Source organism: Sprattus sprattus (assembly GCF_963457725.1).
Source record: "Sprattus sprattus genome assembly, chromosome: 19".
Lineage (NCBI taxonomy): Eukaryota > Metazoa > Chordata > Actinopteri > Clupeiformes > Clupeidae > Sprattus > Sprattus sprattus.
This window is the reverse complement of record NC_137917.1, coordinates 13,708,084-13,726,597: the sequence shown is the minus strand read 5'-3', so window position 1 is coordinate 13,726,597 and position 18,514 is coordinate 13,708,084. Positions and strand designations below refer to the sequence as shown.

The window sequence follows — 18,514 nt, the reverse complement described above, 5'->3', positions numbered from 1 at the left end:
TGGCATCTGTAGTCAATCAGACATGATTTAAAAATATCCATCACCCCCATCATTATTATCACACACCCCTTCAGAATGGATTCCCTCCCCATGCCCCCTCAGAGCATCATCGTTGCCATAACAACAGTCTAACGAAAGGATATGTTCGACTCCCAAAGGCGCATGGCCAGCGATTTTTCAGTGCCATGCAAGTTAGGACTACCCTGAGGTAGCGGACCAAGCTCCGTTTGAACTAGCCTGCGATTTATCAAGTTTTCATCCTTACCCATTGGTGGCGTATTCACGGCTCTTTTACGACCACGAAATATCACGCAAAGGTAGAAGAAGGGACGTTTCACGAGCAACGGTGGAGTCGATGGACAAGTGCATTTATTCATAAGAATGACTTCTTTGTGGATGGGCAATGTAAGTATTTGTGTTCTAGTAATGCTGGTATATGCTCAATGCAGACACAAACATGGTAAACCTGGTGTATATTATTGTAATGCCCTTACTAGAACATCTCAAAGGTTTGTTAGCTAGCTGTGACTTAGCTAGCTCTCGGCCAAACTTCTTGCAAAGATCTTTGACAAACGCACAATTTACGTAGCAGCTAAGTGTTATCTGTAACTGTTCAAATGAAAGCATACTTAACTGTTACTTAAAGTTTATATTCTATGCTTACACAGGTTTACGGGTTATGTTTCGTCTTTGTAAATGTGCAAGCACTCTGTTTGCAGTTTGCCAAGGTTATGTAACAGCTAGCCAGGACTAAATCCAATAAGAATATTTTTGAGCACCTGCTATGTTAATGCGGTCTGTTGAGCTCAGTTTCTTAATGTCTCTCCGTAGCTTGAGCCCTATATGGACGAGAACTTCATCACTCGTGCTTTTGCCACCATGGGAGAACTGGTTATAGGCGTGCGGATCATCCGCAACAAAATTAACTGGTAACAGTTGACTTTAAAGATGGAATTACCATGTTTCATGGTCAATGTATACCTTCTAACGTTACTATTCTGCTGCATGGCAACGAAAATATAAAATATTAGATTTTATTAAATCTTAAGGAATGGATCCTGATCCCAAAATTTGGTAGATAATATGCTGGACGCTCTTCTTCCATGTGTAGGGGTGCAGCGGGGTACTGCTTCTTGGAGTTGTCAGATGAAGAGACGGTTGAAAGGTGTCTTCGTAAAGTCAACGGGAGGTCTATTCCAGGAGCAACACCGGTAATTACCGCAAGCCACAACCAGAACATATCTTGTATTATTGTTTGTAAAAACTATGATTTTAAAAACACTTTGAGATTTAGAAAATATTTGTAAAAAGGGTTATTCTTGTTGTATGTAGTAACACTGGAAATCCCTACACATATTATTGTCTGACAAGCTTTGTCTCTCCTCAGCCAAGGAAGTTCAAGCTGAATCCGGCCTCATATGGGAAACAAAGAGAGAAAAGGTACTAACTGTTTTCAGTTGGGAGCACATTTACCATCACACATCTCCTGACTATACAAACACATCGGTTCTCTTTCACAATCAGTGAAATTTGAATTTTCTTACAGTGAAGAGGGCTGACTCAAAACACTGATACTGGGCAATATTTCAATCTGAAATGGAAGGTATCTATCACAAGATGCACAGCACCACACATGTACTTTTGGGTCTCACACATGTGAATCATTCAGCGACCAACTGAAATTCTCAAAATAAATGTCCATTTCACCGTCAGACACGTAGCAGCAGGGCTTCAATGAGGGGCTTTCCCATGAGACTCGCTCTGAGTCTTCTGTCATTGTTTTGTAAGGGTACGTCTTCTTCTCTTAAAATGTGACACTTTTCTCTTTCATCAGTTACTTTTGAGCAACACATTGACCCTTCTCTACTTTCTCTCCACTGTAGGAACCGAGCTGGCTACATTGACAACAAGTACAGTCAGCCATATTCCTACAACGAAAACCAGCACTACCAGCAATACCCTGATTACTTTCCAAACTGGGACTATGATCAGAGCACAGGAAGTTATGATCGGTCCGACTACAGTCGGTATGACTACAGTGGTCAGGTGGGTTGCACAAACCTCAGGATCTCTATACATGTCATTAAAACATTTCAAAGTGGAACTCTTAACTCAAAGTGAAACTGCCCTTGGATGCTTTGGATGATTTAATTAACTGTGTCTCTGTTACAGACCCATGAGGAAGTTGTTGAAGATGGCGGTCTTGAAGGTGAGACCTGTAAGCATTACACTTTCTGAAAGCACGTTTGACCAGTTATCAGCTATGAATGTCACCAACTCTTAGTTCTCACTGACTACAGCAGCGTTGTAATGGTGCGCTCGATTTACCTAGGAAGTGACATTGGTAGATAACAAGGCATTACGTGGTATTTTGTGCATACAAACACCGTAGCAGATAGAAGTTGGACTGGCTCGGGGTGGCTTTCTGGGGTTCTAAAGTCGGGGTTTGGTGAGGGTCCTCCGAGTTCAGTGTTGGAATTCTGACTTTTTGGGGTGTTCCTGTTGAAATTTCTGACTTGGAACTGGGAAAATTCCATCTCAAAGGCGCCATAACTCATGCCCTTTACTGTTGAATATATTTTGGTTGCATACTGCCCCCTGCTGACCATTCCGGAAATTGTGTTTGTCCTCTACAGACCCTGCAGAGGAGCTGGACGTGGCTGAGGCCAACAGGCTATTCATCAAGCAGAGTGAGGAGCTGTATGATGCACTCATAGACTGCCACTGGCCCACATTGGATTCCCCAGACCCGACCACAGCCCAGTAGAGCACCAGGGATCAACTCTCGACTCTTGGCTGAACCTCTGCCTCGGTCCGTTCTGACTGATTCACATGAGGCTAGGACTCCGAGGTTGGAGCAGAGCGTGGTGTGCACCCATGCCATGCCAGTCAGGCAGGCAGTTGTACTACCTTGTCTGTGAGCTGTTGACTTGAGCGGGTAGGGGGTCGTGTTGGTCGCTTCTTGAACACAGGCTGAGCTCAGGGGGAAAAAACAACCCCTTCCTTCCACATGAACTTACTTCTACACCCTTTCTTAGAGATTTACTTCTGTGGTGCGATGTTGAGTGACTTTCGTTATAGCCAAGAGAAACAACTTCGGGCATTTTGGTTCCCCTTCCTTTCTCATCTACAGCCGATGAGTGATGCTCAGTGCTGGAATGTTTGGGATGGTGAGGACTTACTCAACTCACTTTATGATGTGGACGTTGACAAAGAAGTGTTCGTCAAGGTCCTGTCCTCACAACTACATGACTGAAGGGCGTGCTTATTTATGTCTTAAAAGATGGTTGAGGCAGAAGGAGAGTTCAGCATGAAACGTTTCTCAGTTTTTTCCCACAGTCATAGCAACTGTATGGCTGTCCACTCTATTGTGGTTCAGTTTCAATTTGGAACATGTTTGGCAAATAAGCTTTCAGATATTTGACATGCCAAGGGGAATTTATGAAGAATTAGGTCTGGAATCTTAAAATGGAATTTTAAGTAACTAATTCTCCCATAGAACAGAATTACGGAAAGTATATGTGGCTAATCGGTTGCAAACCCGCAACATTTAATTTGAGGTGGTTATTAGGCTTCACACCGAACTCATCCAACTTTGATTAATTGTTAGCTAAACTTCCTTAAACCTACACAGTCTTTTTGTGCATGAACAATGTGTGGCGGTCTGGTTTTGCAGACACAGGAACGAAATAAATGTCTGAACATGAACATGTTACACAAACATTTGTATTAATTTACACCGTATTGCATAATGAGTAAAGGATGGAAGTTTAAAGATTGTGTTTCACCTTCATGTAATCAATGCATTAAATCATGTTTATTATATCTTTTATACTTGTTGGTTTTCACGAAATAACCGAGGGGTTAGAGAGGGACAGACAAGAGGCAGTAGACGTGTGTGTGTGTGTGTGTGTGTGTGTGTGTGTGTGTGTGTGTGTGTGTGTGTGTGTGTGTGTGTGTGTGTGTGTGTGTGTGTGTGTGTGTGTGTGTGTGTGTGTGTGTGTGTGTGTGTGTGTGTGTGTGTGTGTGTGTGTGTGGTAGACCCATGTACATTTACCCCAGATGCTGCCAGAGAGGTCTGAAACTCTTTAGAGGTGATGTGTGGGTTGACTTATACCTGATTTATTCTTCTTCTGGTGCTTCTTGGTGATGGTCTTGATGGGCGTCCACTTCTAGGCAGAGATTCGGTCATGTTGAATGCCCTCCATTTCTAAATGATTTGTCTTGGATGGATGGATGGAGCTGGAATCTTTTGAAGATGGTCTTATAGCTTTCCCAAGACTGATGGGCTGTCAGAACCTTCTTCCTGATGTTCTAGGATATGTCGTTTCCTCTCGACATTTATGATCTGTGTGGGTACACCTTGGCACTACAGTAGTTTGGTTGGTTTCCTCTCTGTTTTAATCTGTGTTGCCCAACCCTTTTCCTAAGGATGTCTCAGTTGATTGGTTTGCTTAATTGACTAATTAAGCACCGAAATATGTTTCACCGAATCTGTTACCTGCTTGACTTTTCCAATGCAGCTGGGGGTTCACTTACTTTTGAAAATACACTAATTCCATGTTTCATGTAGTTTTTTGGCTACTCAAACAATTCCCTCTTAACAAGCACATGCAAATGATAAACATAAACCTGACATTTCATCTATGGAAAATTGTTGATACAAAAAATGAAAAATCATGGTAAAACAACAGAAAACTCTTAAGTGCTCAAGGGGTTCACATACTTTCAAGTGGTACTGTATGAGTAAGATTTAAAGATGTTCGTTATTTAGAGATGGAATGTATCAATTTTTAATCACATGTCATAGCGACAGTGATACAAATTATGTATTTTGCTGGTAAAACAATTATGTAGAGCAAGGGTTAACATTTGAAACCAAGTCTATAAAAGGTTAGTGATGCAGCTGAATATTTGAGATAATCCCTGAGTGCCCTTTGTGTATGTCTTCATGACTACATCCACCAGCTTGTTGAAATAAAAGAAGACTTTGGTTATCTTATTTTAGAGGTAGCTTCTGAGTCTCAAACTAAACTAAAGCTTGAACATTTTTCATTTATTTTTAAAGAGAAGGAAATGTAAAACCAACATTTGTTACTATAATCAAAAAACTAGACACAATTTATACTGTAACAAAAATGCAGATAACTGACTGACCGTCCTTACGCAATTAAAAGATTCGATTTGTGTGAAAAATGAACCCGATTCAGTGAATCTAGGCTCCGTGTAAACTTGGCTTCTGAGTCCTAAGTCCTCCTGTCAGTGGCTTCCTCACAGGCCTCCCCCACTCCACGCCAGCATCATGTGAGCGAAGCTCAGCATTTAGAGCTCATTATAACGAGTCCTATGAAAGTCATGAGACCAACACCATGCCCTACAGGTCTCCAATCAGCCCAGTCTCTGTCTCGCTAGAACTCTGGTTTCTATGCCTTTCGGTAAAATAAGCTGAGTCACCTAATACATCTTTGTCTTCTTATTAAATATTTAAGGAAAACTTGATAAAAAGACAATCCCAAGTTTGTTTAGCCTGCTGTCCTACATTAGGGTTAAGCCTGTTGTCTTTTTGTGTATATTCCAGTCGATAGAAATTAGTTAAAATGCTCGCGCCTTACAGAAAAAAAAGCATGGTCTGTAATACTACTATGTGAAAAATTGAATTCAGCAATATTTTTTGCTGTTTTGGAAATCCAACATCCCTGCATGCGTGCGGATTAATGTCACCAACGTGTGACGTAGCGTGCCAAGGGCTGGGTTTAGAGAACGCTCTAATAATACAAACTAGGTGAAACAAGAAGACCGTCGTTTCTACATCAAGCGCTTACAGTAAGATATTTATATTCAATTTAATGATACCCTTTTCGATTTAGGTTGGCTGGTGCCCGTGTTAATATCACCTGTCTAAGGGCAGAAACACCCAGAAACTGATGTGAGTTGATGCTCGAGCGTCAAAGGAGGAGACCTGGGATGCTATCAGCGCGCAACACATGAGGAAGCAGGCTATTTTCACATCGCTTCCCGCTAGAATGTCTTGAATTAGCCATCATGAGCGTTGTGTAATTTGTAGCTGTTTGACAAAGCATTAGGCTACATTTCTGTCACAAAACTGTTATTGTCATCCGTCTTGGCGAGTGCTATAACGGAGAGAACAACGTTCTGACTTCTTGAGGCTGGAACAAACAGTGAAATAAAGACGAAAGACTGTTATAGTTGCCTCCCATATCACCCTTAGGAACTCATAGTTGCCCCTGTAGTGTAAATGTTTAGATTTTACGTTTACGTAAAGGGTTGTCTCAGCATCCAACAGAATGTTGTTGTGAGTCTGCAGCTTAGGCTCATGGCAACGCCTGAAAATAAAGGACCAAACGATTTTTGGCCGTTGACCACAAAACATCCTGGATGGTTGTTTTTATAGTTACCCTGACGCGTCCTGAATCAGTGTTTATACCGGCGCAGACTGTAAACAAGTTATGACAGCGAGGACGAGTCGTTAGTGTAGGCATACAAATCTAGGCCATGGTAGAGTAACATTTCTATTTTTAGAACATCCTCTTCCCATCAGAGTTTTGTGCGTTTGCGTTTGCTGATGTTAATAGTGACATATCTGACGGTTAACATTGATAATCCCAATTTGTGCCACAGGAACAGCTGCTCTTCCTCTTACAATTTGTGGCTGTCAGACATAGCCGCAATTATGTCATACGGGAGGGCAGACAGCTACCGCTCGCAACCACGGGATTTCAACAACCTCATTCAAACATGCAGCACCAACATCCAGAAAATCACCCAGAACAGTGAGTTACAATCCATGCTCCGCAAAACCTGTCTGTATTCTGATTGGACGTCATTGTGCAGCCACAACATCGCTTGTTTTGAGATGAGGACAATGAAAAAAAGACATAATACCTGACATAGTTGTTTGATTTCCAATCATGTTCACTTCTAAATTTAGTACGCAATACTAAAATAAAAGTACCGTGCTACTGGCCCCACAAACCACACACACACACACACACACACACACACACACACAGGGCACACACACAGGGCACACACACACACAGGGCACACATCATGGGGTCATATACAGTTTATTAAGAGTATTAAATTAACCACAGCCCACTGGTTTCAAATTAGAGTTAATACTACCTATTACAACTGAACCTCTGAACGCCTTTTTTTTTGTGTTGCTTGCTTTTCTGAAACACAGCTGGCCAGATGAAAACCATCTTGTACCAGCTGGGGACGAGACAGGACACACCTGAGCTTCAGGAGAGGCTGTGAGTATCATTTACCACACAAGATATGATCAGCCACTACTCTGCTGATTCTATTGCTTGATGACAATAACAATGATGCAAAGCTTTGTGTAAAAATATTCCATCTAATTGTCCAGGAATCATACCCAGAGAGCCGCATTATTTTTGTCAAAGGGTTTCTATTGTTTCATATAATGGGTGTTAGATATGTTTTATTGTTTCTGATTACGAATGCATCAGTGTTGTGATACCAGTACACCTGTTGTTATTGTCACACACGTTTTGACGGACTCTCAATTTTGTGCTGGTGCAGTCAGCAGGTGCAGCATTACACAAACCAGCTGGCTAAAGAGACAAACCGACACCTGAAGGACCTGGGATCTCTTCCCCCTCCCCACTCGCCTTCAGAACAGGTGAATGATGCTTTGGCAGTCCTCGCCTTCACATTGCTATTTTGCTGTTAAACTGTTACATACTCACACCTATTGAAAGGGATCACAACTTCATATTGTAACAGTTCTAAAATTGTCACATTGAAAGAAGTTAAATGACACATGCCGCCTGTATTTACTGTTTTTATGCATTCTGCCTGGGCGTTTAATCTGAAAGTTTATTTTTACATGAAGTTAAGTGAGATGATCATTTGGAAAACAGGGCCAACATTACCAGGTTAAATCAATCATGTAACGGTTTGCTTGCTTACAGCTTTCTGTTTCCAATGTCAGGAATGAAAGCCATAAGAAGTTTACTGTCGGTGCCAAAACCAAGTTTGTCAATCCCCTTTAACAGCTCCAGTGGTCCTTAAAGGGAAACTTTGGGATTTTTCAACCTGGGCCCTATAGTTAGATCTTTTTGGGTCTTAAATTTTACTAATGACAATTAACAATCGGACTTACTTAGAACGCTATAACCGGCAACTGCAAAAGAGCTGCAAAAGAGCTGAACGGATTCTTTACACGGCACACTGAAAGTTGTCAAAAACAATTTGGTATTTTTGATCAAAAAGCACTTACATAGTATAGAAGTGTTTTCATGTAGAAAAGCAGTGTGGCATAATGGATTGGGTGATGTTCATATGAGTCAGACAGATGACGGGCCCGGCACGCCATAGGCTGTCTTAAAACTCACTGCCTCTGTCTTAGTGATGGGAACAGCGGCTCTTTGAAGAGAGCCAGATCTTACAGCTCCGTTCCTCCGTTCCAGAACTGTCTCATCGCTCTTTTTCTCTTCTTTTTGTTTAGATAGCAAGGGATACTCTCTCTCAGTAAATGTTAAGATCCATTCCTTGTCTTTTCTTGTGACTGGCTGGTTCTCGCTGTCCACGTAAAGAGCAGTGGGGTGGATTTAGGGCAGCATAATGATAAAAGAACCCTAACTGCCAGAATTTAAAATAATTTTCCTGCCACCGAACCCCGTCTGTGCTAAGCCCCTTCAACTCCTAGCATGGCCCCTGTTAAAAATACAGAGGTCATGACCTCAGTGTTGTCTATGGATGATACTGGCATGCTGAAGCATAACGTTTGCTATGATAGACATGATGCAGGTGTCGTACACTAAATCAGACTTTTTGTAATTATTTTGCTCAGTAACACTTTCTTTTTGGGCTTGAAAAACCAAGACAAAATTGTGATGGTAGCGATACTTGAAAAACTCCACACAAGGCCAGGAAGACATAACGCTTCTGCCATTTGAAAAGCATGTATTTTATATGGACAGCTAACACAATGCACCGGAACAAAGATAATAACATCCGACTGAGGGCCCTCAAACATGGGAACACTAGCTTGTTGTTACACACTACTTTTTTTCTGTATTCAACTGTCGATTAAGGACTTTATTTGAGAAGCATTTATTGTAATATGATTTCGAGGTGGGGGCATGTCCTCAGCGGAAATGAGAATTAACGCCTATGTGAATTAAATAATGTGACAAATGTATGCACACACATCCTGTTCTCTGTTCAACAGCGTCAGCAGAAGATCCAAAAGGACCGCCTGATGAATGACTTCTCAGCTGCACTCAACAACTTCCAGGTTGTGCAACGTCGTGCTGCTGAGAAGGAGAGGGAGTCAGTGGCCAGAGTGCGTGCTGGGACCCACCAAACGGTAACTCAGATCCCAACATCAGCCACAGACAGCCTGCCCATAGGATGCCAGGGACTGTCTGATGCATATCACTCATTGGCTGTCCACCATGTCAGTCATAGGGATATGTACACACTTGTACTTGTACCTCATCAGTGTTTTAAGAGAACTATGTAAATTAGAAGGTTACACTGCAACAGCAGTTTAATGACCAAGTCTTTATCTTTGGACAGATGGAAGATGGACTTCGAACACCAGATGAGCAACTTGTGACATTTGAGAGGTTGGATAACTCAATCATATCTCGCTCATATATATGAATCCCTCACTTATGTACTGATAATAGCTTCATTCAAACAATTCACATCTGCATAGATATACTGTTTATACTGTAGATATGATGGAATTGGTCCAATTTATTTCAGCATACATAGGATTACTTTTTATGTTCTTCTGCCTTTGTTTTCACCAGTTTATGGTCAATGTTTTCATATACTTAGACTTCACCAATCCCAATGAAACTAGGTATGCATCTAGCCCCATGCGTTTTATACGGAATAGAGGGTTTGTGTCCTTAAGTGTGTGTTGCCCTTGATGCTAGCTCCCCCTGAAGTGGGGTAGGATCAAATAATTTTTTGGGGCAGTAGCTCGAAAACCATATGGCCAAAATGATGACATTTTTATGGCAAATTAGCATCTTTTGAGGTGACTTACGATTCATTTGTGGAGTGGTACCATCTAGTCAGTGATGTTCAAACTAAATATCTATTACTTCACTAGCCAATATCTTGTGATGTAAAAGTGAATTTGACACCCTACAGTTACACCAATGCATGCCACATTTTATGAAATGTCATCAATAGGGGACACTCTTTAACAGACACATTATCTCAACTTCTTAACCTATTTTTTAAACATTTGGTATGCATTGCATCTCCTCAAGTTCCATTTGGATCACTCAACAAAATGGCTGCCAACGGCCAATCACGATTAAGCAGCCAATACATGCCTAGTAAGTGAAGGGCCAATCTTAATGACATTTTCTAGGCTAATTCATCATGGCATAAATAAGCTTATTTCCCAATTTCCAGGATATCAGCCATAACATTTTGGTAGAACAAGCTATACAGCATGTTTTTCTCTGCCATAGTTTGGTCTATCTTCAAAATTTGTGTTTTGATATCCTTTATTCTGTTGTAGCAGTCAAATCATTCAAACTGCTTGGGTCCCAAAGATTGCTGCTTGCGGCTATATTTATTTAAACGTTTTGATAAAGATAGTGTATACCCCTGTCCTGTTATACATGACGATACTTGTAGGCCTATATGTACCATTTACTGTACATCTTGTATTTTTTTCAAACATATTCTTGCTTTCCACAAATTATTCTACATTGTTTATGCCTATATACATGCATATTTTCAAAATTTTAAACTTTAAGTATAGTTATACAATGAAGGTATGTTTACATGTAAATGTAGCCTAATCTACACACATATTCATATAATATCCTCATATTCACTAGACAGGTTGCAATACTTCAGAATGTAATACACATGCACTGTTTCACATCAGTGTACAGCTCTTTAAATGTTCACTCAGAATAAGATAAACAACCCACTTTGTTGTCTTTTGTTGTCAGTAACTAAATAATTTTTTTAGAAAACTTAACACCTTTTTTAGTAACGGAATACATCTTATTATTTCCTTTTATTCTTGGTAATTCTCTCACTTTATGCAGCAGTCATATTATGCACCGCTATGCGGTACTTCCAGTTACTGTACCATGACGAACATAATGGAGATTTTAAAACATGGCAGGGTAGCCTGGTTTGTAATGTAACGTGTTTAAATTTCACTGTTTCCACAGTAATGAAGAGAGGAGTCCACTCCAGACCCAGGCAGAGGAGCTGCCCATCACAGAGGAGGATCTGGAGGATATCAGAGATAGAGAGACCAACATCAAACAGCTGGAGGTGAGAGGCACATGCGTGGCTAATCTGGTCTTGGAACCAGTCGAGCAACTGGTAGATCAAGGTGCTAACGACACCATGATCATGGGTTTGATACCCAGCGATCACATACTAATGGAAAAATGTATGTTTGTATTTTAAGTAACTTTGGATAAAAGTTTCTAAATGTTAAAAGAATATGTGTTAGATTACTAGATTTAGTTTAGGCCTCTCAGCAAGACCCTGTTCCACACCTGGATTCACTTCGGAATTTCAAGGCATTAGACATCATAACATAAATAAATAATAACATGTTTTTTCAGTCAGACATAATGGACGTGAACCAGATTTTTAAGGACCTGGCGGTGATGATCCATGACCAGGGGGACATGATAGGTAAGGACAGTGTAGCTGGTGTGTGTCTGTGTGTAAGTGGTGTGTGTGTGTATGCGTGCATGTGTGTGTGTGTTTGTGTGTGTGTATGTGGTGTGTGTGTGTGTGTGTGTGTGTGTGTGTGTGTGTGTGTGTGTGTGTGTGTGTGTGTGAGCGTGTGTGTGTGTGTGTGTGTGTGTGTGTGTGTGTGTGTGTGTGTGTGTGTGTGTATGTGTGGTGACTTTGCTGTGCTCTGACTTGTGGTGTGGCTGTGTGTGTCACAGACAGCATCGAGGCGAATGTGGAGAGTGCAGAGACACATGTAGACAGAGGCGCTGAACAGCTCCAGCGGGCTGCTTATTATCAGGTAAGGATGGGGCTCACTGAAGCCTCTAAGCGTGTCAACAACAGCACCAAACAACACATTTTATATTATATTAAATTAGATTGGATTCAACTTCATTATCATTGCGCAGAGTACCGTATACAAGCCGATGAAGTTAGCTGTAAGCATCTAATCAGAAGTGCAAAAGAATAGTTACAGTTTTATTAGTATTAATTCAACTCTGTTTTGCTTTATGTGGTTTGTTTTAGTCTTTTAGTCATCTTAGGCATGTATGTTTGCATAGAAACACCATAAACAGATGAAGGCACATTTTTCATATAGATATATTTTTTAATGATTTACACTTTCTGAAATGTCAAAATCAGGAAAACAATATGAATTAAAGTTCACTACCACTGTTGGTGGTGCAACAGCATCGCTTCCTGAATTCAACAATACCGGAAACTGAAATTTGCAATTACTGATTCATTAAAATCATGTCTATGGAACTCAGTGTGAGATGTGTGGTGAGAGTCTTCCTTGTGTCCGTTACAGAGAAAGGCCCGGAAGAGAAAGTGCATCCTGGTCATCATTCTGGTCTTGGTTTTGACCATACTGGGCATCATCCTCTGGCAGGCGTCCAAATAAAAGACACACTCATGCTGAGAGCACGGGGGGGGGGGGGATGACATGGCAGACTATGAGTGTAATGAGACAAAGAGAGAGAGCGAGAGAGAGAGAGAGAGAGAGAGAGAGAGAGAGAGAGAGAGAGTGAGAGAGGTATGTGTACTGTGTTTTGTTTATATGTGTGGGTTTTATAGTGAAGGACCACACTGAGGGAGTGACATATCAGACTGTGAGTGTGTGTGTGTGTGTGTGTGTGTGTGTATGTTAGCAATGCTCCTCACTTAGTGTTTCATGGTTTGTCATTACCATACATTTTAAGTGAATAGCCCTACTTCAGTTTTGGAAGAAATTGCCAAAATGGACCGGATAACAACCTGAAACTTTTACAATGAAAGGAGAACCTGAAAGGTTTTCAGATGGCTGTTGCCTTAGTTACAGTTGCCCAAGTAGCAGCATAGGCAGGTGAAGTGCACCATGATTATGCAAACTCAACTTTAAGTAGCCTAATTATTAGTGTAGGGGATTAACTTGTATGTTTGTGTGGGAGAGAATGAGTCCCTGGGTGAGGATAACAAATGCATAATTTAGTTTTTTATCCACGTCTTGAGTTTTTACTACAGGCCTGTGGCTACTTTGGCAAATAGTAATCTCTGCTAGCTTTGTAATTACTGTGGAAGAATGTGTAACTTTTAAAACAATGTTGTGTCTTTTCATCTGTATATAACAAATGTTGGATATGTTCCTCTTGTGGTCTTTTCCCTTTCCGAGTGTACCTCTCTTTTCATCTTGAACTTCATATAAGATAGTGTTCATGCGTAAACACTTCTTAAAGATTTGCTGATATGGAATGTCCATGCAGTACTATTTTAATTAACATGACTATTGGTTTAGACTTTCATATTTCTTATTATTATATTATATGTTATTATTATTATTATTGTTGTTGTTGTTATTATTCAAATGATCCCCCATTAGGCTCATGATGTAACTGTTCCTTAAAATCTCCAAAAAAACTCTGATTATTCAGAAAGAATGTTTCACTAAACACTGAAATAAATAAAAATAAAAATGTTCTAGTACGGTACACCTTGACTCTAGCGCTGATGTTATCAGTGAGTAAATGTTGCCCTTACTGGTCGCCATTCACGGATGTCACAGTTCATTTTTCTTAAGGGTCAGTGTGAGATTGGCCTTCAGCATACTGATGTGTTGGAGGAATAAACACCATACCCTCTACTACTCCAGAAGAGAAGTTATTTTTAATAAAACTCTACTGTAGGTTTGAACATTGACCACAAGGTGGCACAATATGCAGAAGTAAAGACATCTTTGCATGCTAAAATACACCCTGTGTAATCATAATAAATATCAAAGGAATTAAATAAATGTTTGTATTAGGCATGCTGTCTTGTGATCTCCCCGGCATAGTGCTCAGGAAGATACATTAATTGATTTGAATCAGTGTAGGAGTGAGATTAGCCTTTAGCTTGTCTCTAGCCAGGACTCTTGATGTATGTGTGCCTGTGCGTATGCACTAGCGTCAGCAAGGGTGCCTGGTCTTGATCCCCATATATTCCTGTTGAAATAGAGCTTGAGTAAGAGCTGCATGACTCAAGCATGGCTGACCTCTTCATCCCTGCGCTCTTGAAACAGTCGCTGTGACTAAACCCACTGAACGTGTGTCTCTGCGTGTGTGTCTTTGATTCTCGCCGCCTTAATTAAAGCGCTCATATTCAGCACAACTGAAGTGGATCTCAGAGATCAGTCCAGTGTGGATGGAGGTGATTTATGTGCCACTTGAAGGTGTGGGCAGTAGGGTGAAGAGGCTGCATGAGAGGAAGAAGGAGTCTTGGATGTTTTGCCTGGAGACAGAAATTCAGAAAACTAATATCCCACACAATGGGAGCACTTGTGATTGTAAGAAGGGCTCTTGAGGATGTTTCTAAAGCCTGAGAAAGCATTAACATGGGTACCCTCACAAGGTGCACTGCCTTTTATGTGACTATACATCATATTACTCCAGAAGAGGGAAAATGTGCAAAGCCGATTCATCGGAGCAGCAAAAGAAAGCAATCGCCCATCTCTTTGGCTCCCATTATGTGTGTGGTCTGAAAAGAGACGGGCCTGTTTTCCATATCCTCCCTTTTCCAGACAGGCGGAAAGATAAGGAAAGGTCGCTTTGCAGCGTGGCCAGACACTCAATTCCCATGCGCCCCGCCTGCAGACACACGTACATGTACCAAATTCTCTCTATTTGGGCCTTATTAGTGGGAGCACTGTCTTATTGTGTCTTGGGAGGACATTTCCTCATATAATCAGACCTGAGACGTTCCCAATTCATGCTTTTCTGGAGATTATGATTGTCAGCCATTGAACCCTTTGCATTAATTTGTGAGGCTGCCTGGCTTTTGTGCCCATAGCCATAGAAGCATAGATTAAATTACCATAACAATTCAGTCCACAGGCCTGATTATGTCAGAAAATCTGACCATATTGTAGAATAGTTATAAGCACTTATTTAACACTACCATTTTCATGAGATGGCAGAACATACTATGCTATACATGCATTTGTGGGGTTCTAACAAAGGGATATATCACACAATATATCCCACCCTGAAAACTATGCTTTGTATTCCTATGGTTTCAGCAAGACCCAGAGCACTCAAACCACACTCAGAATCAAAGCCATTCTTCTGTCTACATACCATATACACACACACGCACACACCCTCCTTCTCACACTCTCTCTGTCTCTCTCACAAACACACACACACGCACAGTCCCTCGTTGCTTTAGTCTTTACGTGCCTATCCTCAGCTCCCCTTAACAAGCTGCCGGAGGCTCTGTCACAGGAGGAGGACAAGGAGAGCAGAGGTGTCCTCATCAGTATTAACATGCACATGGCTGCATCGCTACCATGGCGATGAGAGGAAGAGGGGAAGACAAAGGCTCTCCTCAGGCCCACTTCTTTGCCCCCTCCCTCTGGATCTCCTCAAAGAGTGCGCCGATACGCAACTATTTGTGCAGGACTTGATGATGAAGTGTTGGCTCACAGTTGTTACTTATGATGAAAGCCGCTGATATGGGTGTAAGAGGATTCAATCCCCTTGTAGCTTGTAGTCACCTCACTTGAAACTGTTGATTGATCTGTGGGGAAACATTCAGAACCCCTTTATAACGAATACAAGAGTTTAAAGTTGGGCATACAATTTCATTCACTCGGCGCGTATATGTCAAATTGTAGGTACATATGAGTGGATATATCCCATATCTTGTGCCAATTTGTGTTATGTAGTTGTGGCCTCATGTTTCATTCAACATGGTAGAATTCCCTATGAATGGAGTGGGGCATCTATAAACTGATGATGATTTATGTGTCTGTAAGAAACATTACAGCCAGACAATAATGTGATAATAATTATGTTTCTGTACGGTAAATTGCTGGACATGGACAGCCTCTTAGAGCCCACCCTGGCGGATGTCCACATCCGTGGAGGTAATTACTTCTTGAACAGCTTCAGGGTGAATGGACAGCAGACCTCCCAGCTTCTCCCTCTCCTTCTCTGTCTTCTTATACTCCTTGGTTGAAGGTTAGCCCCAAAACATAGGACATGTTGTAGAAGATTAATGAGGGAGAGGGTTCTCCATCCTCCATCTGGCAAAGGGGCATCTGTGCACCCTCCACACACACACACACACACACACACACACACACACACACACACACACACACACACACACACACACACACACACACACACACACACACACACACACACACACACACACACACACACACACACACACACACACACACACACACACACACACACACACACACACACACACACACACACACACACACACACACACACACACACAGTGGTTCAATAATGACAATAGAGGTCCAGAATAAATAACCCACTTGCCACTTTATCCATTATACATGACTAAAACTAAAATATGCAAATGGGTGACATTGGCAGCTCTCGCTATACCACTGCTGGCCAATGATTGGATTTTATAAACACACAAACTGCTATGAGTTGGACAGACCCTGCTCTATATTTAGCCACTGCATTTCCAGCAGCTGTGGCATTGATTAATAGATAACACACCCATGATCTTTGAAGCAATTACTGAGGAAATCTTGTGCGTCATCAACAAACTTTGTTCAACTCATTTGGGGGAGTTGTTGCTAAGTATTTGATTATCTGCTTATCATTTGCACTTTTGTCAAAATCTTACAGGGTTTGGTAATTTTCCACATAGAGCCTTTTAAAGTTCTACCTGGAACCTATTGATGACTTGTTCTGTACATTCCCACAGGAACCCTTTGACTTTCATGTTATGGCAAATAACCCTCAAAGATCTATTTCAGCAAGGAAAAGATTCTAGGAGAATATCGAGACTCAGTGTAAGAAAGCTGCACAAGTGTCTAGGAAAGGTTGTCCGAAAGAAAATGCTATGCTGGAAGAAGGATAACCTTCAAAGCTTCGTCTGTGAAGACAAGTTAGAGAAACCTATTTTTTTCTTGGAGTGTGTCTAATGTCTTCTGTGGATCCATTTTGCGAGAGACAGACAGGGCTTCACCGGTTCAATTCTTTTGATTTTGACACAGCTCCACTATACTTGGTGCCTGCAGGGCTAGGACTGACACCATGTCTTGCAACAATGATGCAATTCACCTATAACATAAAAAAAAAAAATAATCTTGAAGAAAACCACTGGAAGAAAAAGAAAGATAGAAAATGTCCAGCTGTGGACCTGCAGCACAATGCATGAGAATATAGGTCTTATTTCCGTGCTTCCTGCTTTTGCGATGGACCCCCAAGGCTGCTGTGGAAACATTTGTCCTCAATCTCTCACTCTGATGGAGTTCTCCCCAAGTCCCTTAAGCATCTCAAGGTCACCTTCACCTGGCAGAAACAGGTGTCTGGGGGGCTGTGCTGCTATTTTAGACCTGCAAGACCACTGCTCTCTACCAGAGGACAAAGGCACTCAGTCACGTCCTCCTGAGGAGTGAACAGGTAGAGGTGTGAACACATGCTTCACCTTTTACCACCATTGATAATGTTTTTTGACCTGCTGAGTCTGTCTGTTCTTTCCTCTCACCTTGACACCTTTAGGGGTGCAGTACATCTCTGCACCCCTCGTTCTGAAGCTCTAAAAGCTTTAAAAGCTTCTCTGACAAGCACTCCATGTACGTGCATCAGAGTTATTCATCAGGGCCAATGGCCTCTGGTGCATATGGGAGAAAATGTGTGAAACCACTGTAAACCTTGTAAGATTCTTAAGGGTTCAAAGCTCGATCCTCTTGCAGGAGCTGTGAATTATTTTAAAATGAAATGAATGACATGATAAGAAAGGTTTGTTAATGCCAATGAGTCCTTTACGCACCTCTAGTGTTATGTCAGTTCCAGTCACCAATGCAGTATAGAGGGACAGATGACTTATGTATCTCCTCTGTGACTTCTGTGCTCCCTGATAATAATAATAATAAACTTTATTTGTATAGCACCTTTCATACAAAACAATGCAGCTCAAAGTGCTTAACACCAAAGATGTGTGATGAGAGGCCTAGTGTCTCAGAGTCTTTAACCATTCAGGACACGGCTGATAAAGTCATGCACTCTAAGAAAATGCTGGGCTGTTTTTTCAACCCAAACGCTAGATTGAGGCTGTTGATAATTTTCTGGAGTTCATTGAAATCATTCTAAGTTGTTCTCTGTAACCCAGCTGCTGGGTGGCTGGGTTGGCCCCTCCCCTCCTTCATCAGATGGGACATCATCTGCCCAGCGACTGGGTCACTTGAAAGTTGTTTCATTATTTGAGCCATGTAACAAGGTAAAAATAAGTTGTTCATTTTTCAACAGCCCTGTCCCGCAGTTTAACA

The 18,514-nt window shown here is 41.4% G+C and overlaps 2 protein-coding genes across 2 annotated transcripts; both read left to right on the top strand.

Moving 5' to 3' along the window:
• Positions 1 to 328: 328 nt before the first annotated feature.
• Positions 329 to 3,710, top strand: LOC308380900 (tRNA selenocysteine 1-associated protein 1-like). Its single transcript, XM_080858352.1, has 7 exons — positions 329 to 405; positions 832 to 929; positions 1,112 to 1,211; positions 1,388 to 1,440; positions 1,884 to 2,046; positions 2,173 to 2,209; positions 2,637 to 3,710. Exons 1-7 carry the CDS (start codon positions 382 to 384, stop codon positions 2,765 to 2,767), a joined length of 606 nt encoding a protein of 201 aa, XP_080714478.1. The 5' UTR covers positions 329 to 381; the 3' UTR covers positions 2,768 to 3,710.
• A 2,981-nt stretch (positions 3,711 to 6,691) lies between these two features.
• On the top strand, positions 6,692 to 12,637 carry stx12l (syntaxin 12, like; the record flags this gene model as incomplete). The annotated part of the gene is made up of 9 exons (XM_080858351.1): positions 6,692 to 6,791; positions 7,208 to 7,277; positions 7,570 to 7,669; positions 9,224 to 9,361; positions 9,574 to 9,623; positions 11,211 to 11,316; positions 11,616 to 11,688; positions 11,949 to 12,031; positions 12,545 to 12,637. The coding sequence occupies 9 exons, from the start codon at positions 6,692 to 6,694 to the stop codon at positions 12,635 to 12,637; spliced, it is 813 nt and encodes a 270-aa protein (XP_080714477.1).
• Between the last annotated feature and the right edge of the window lie 5,877 nt (positions 12,638 to 18,514).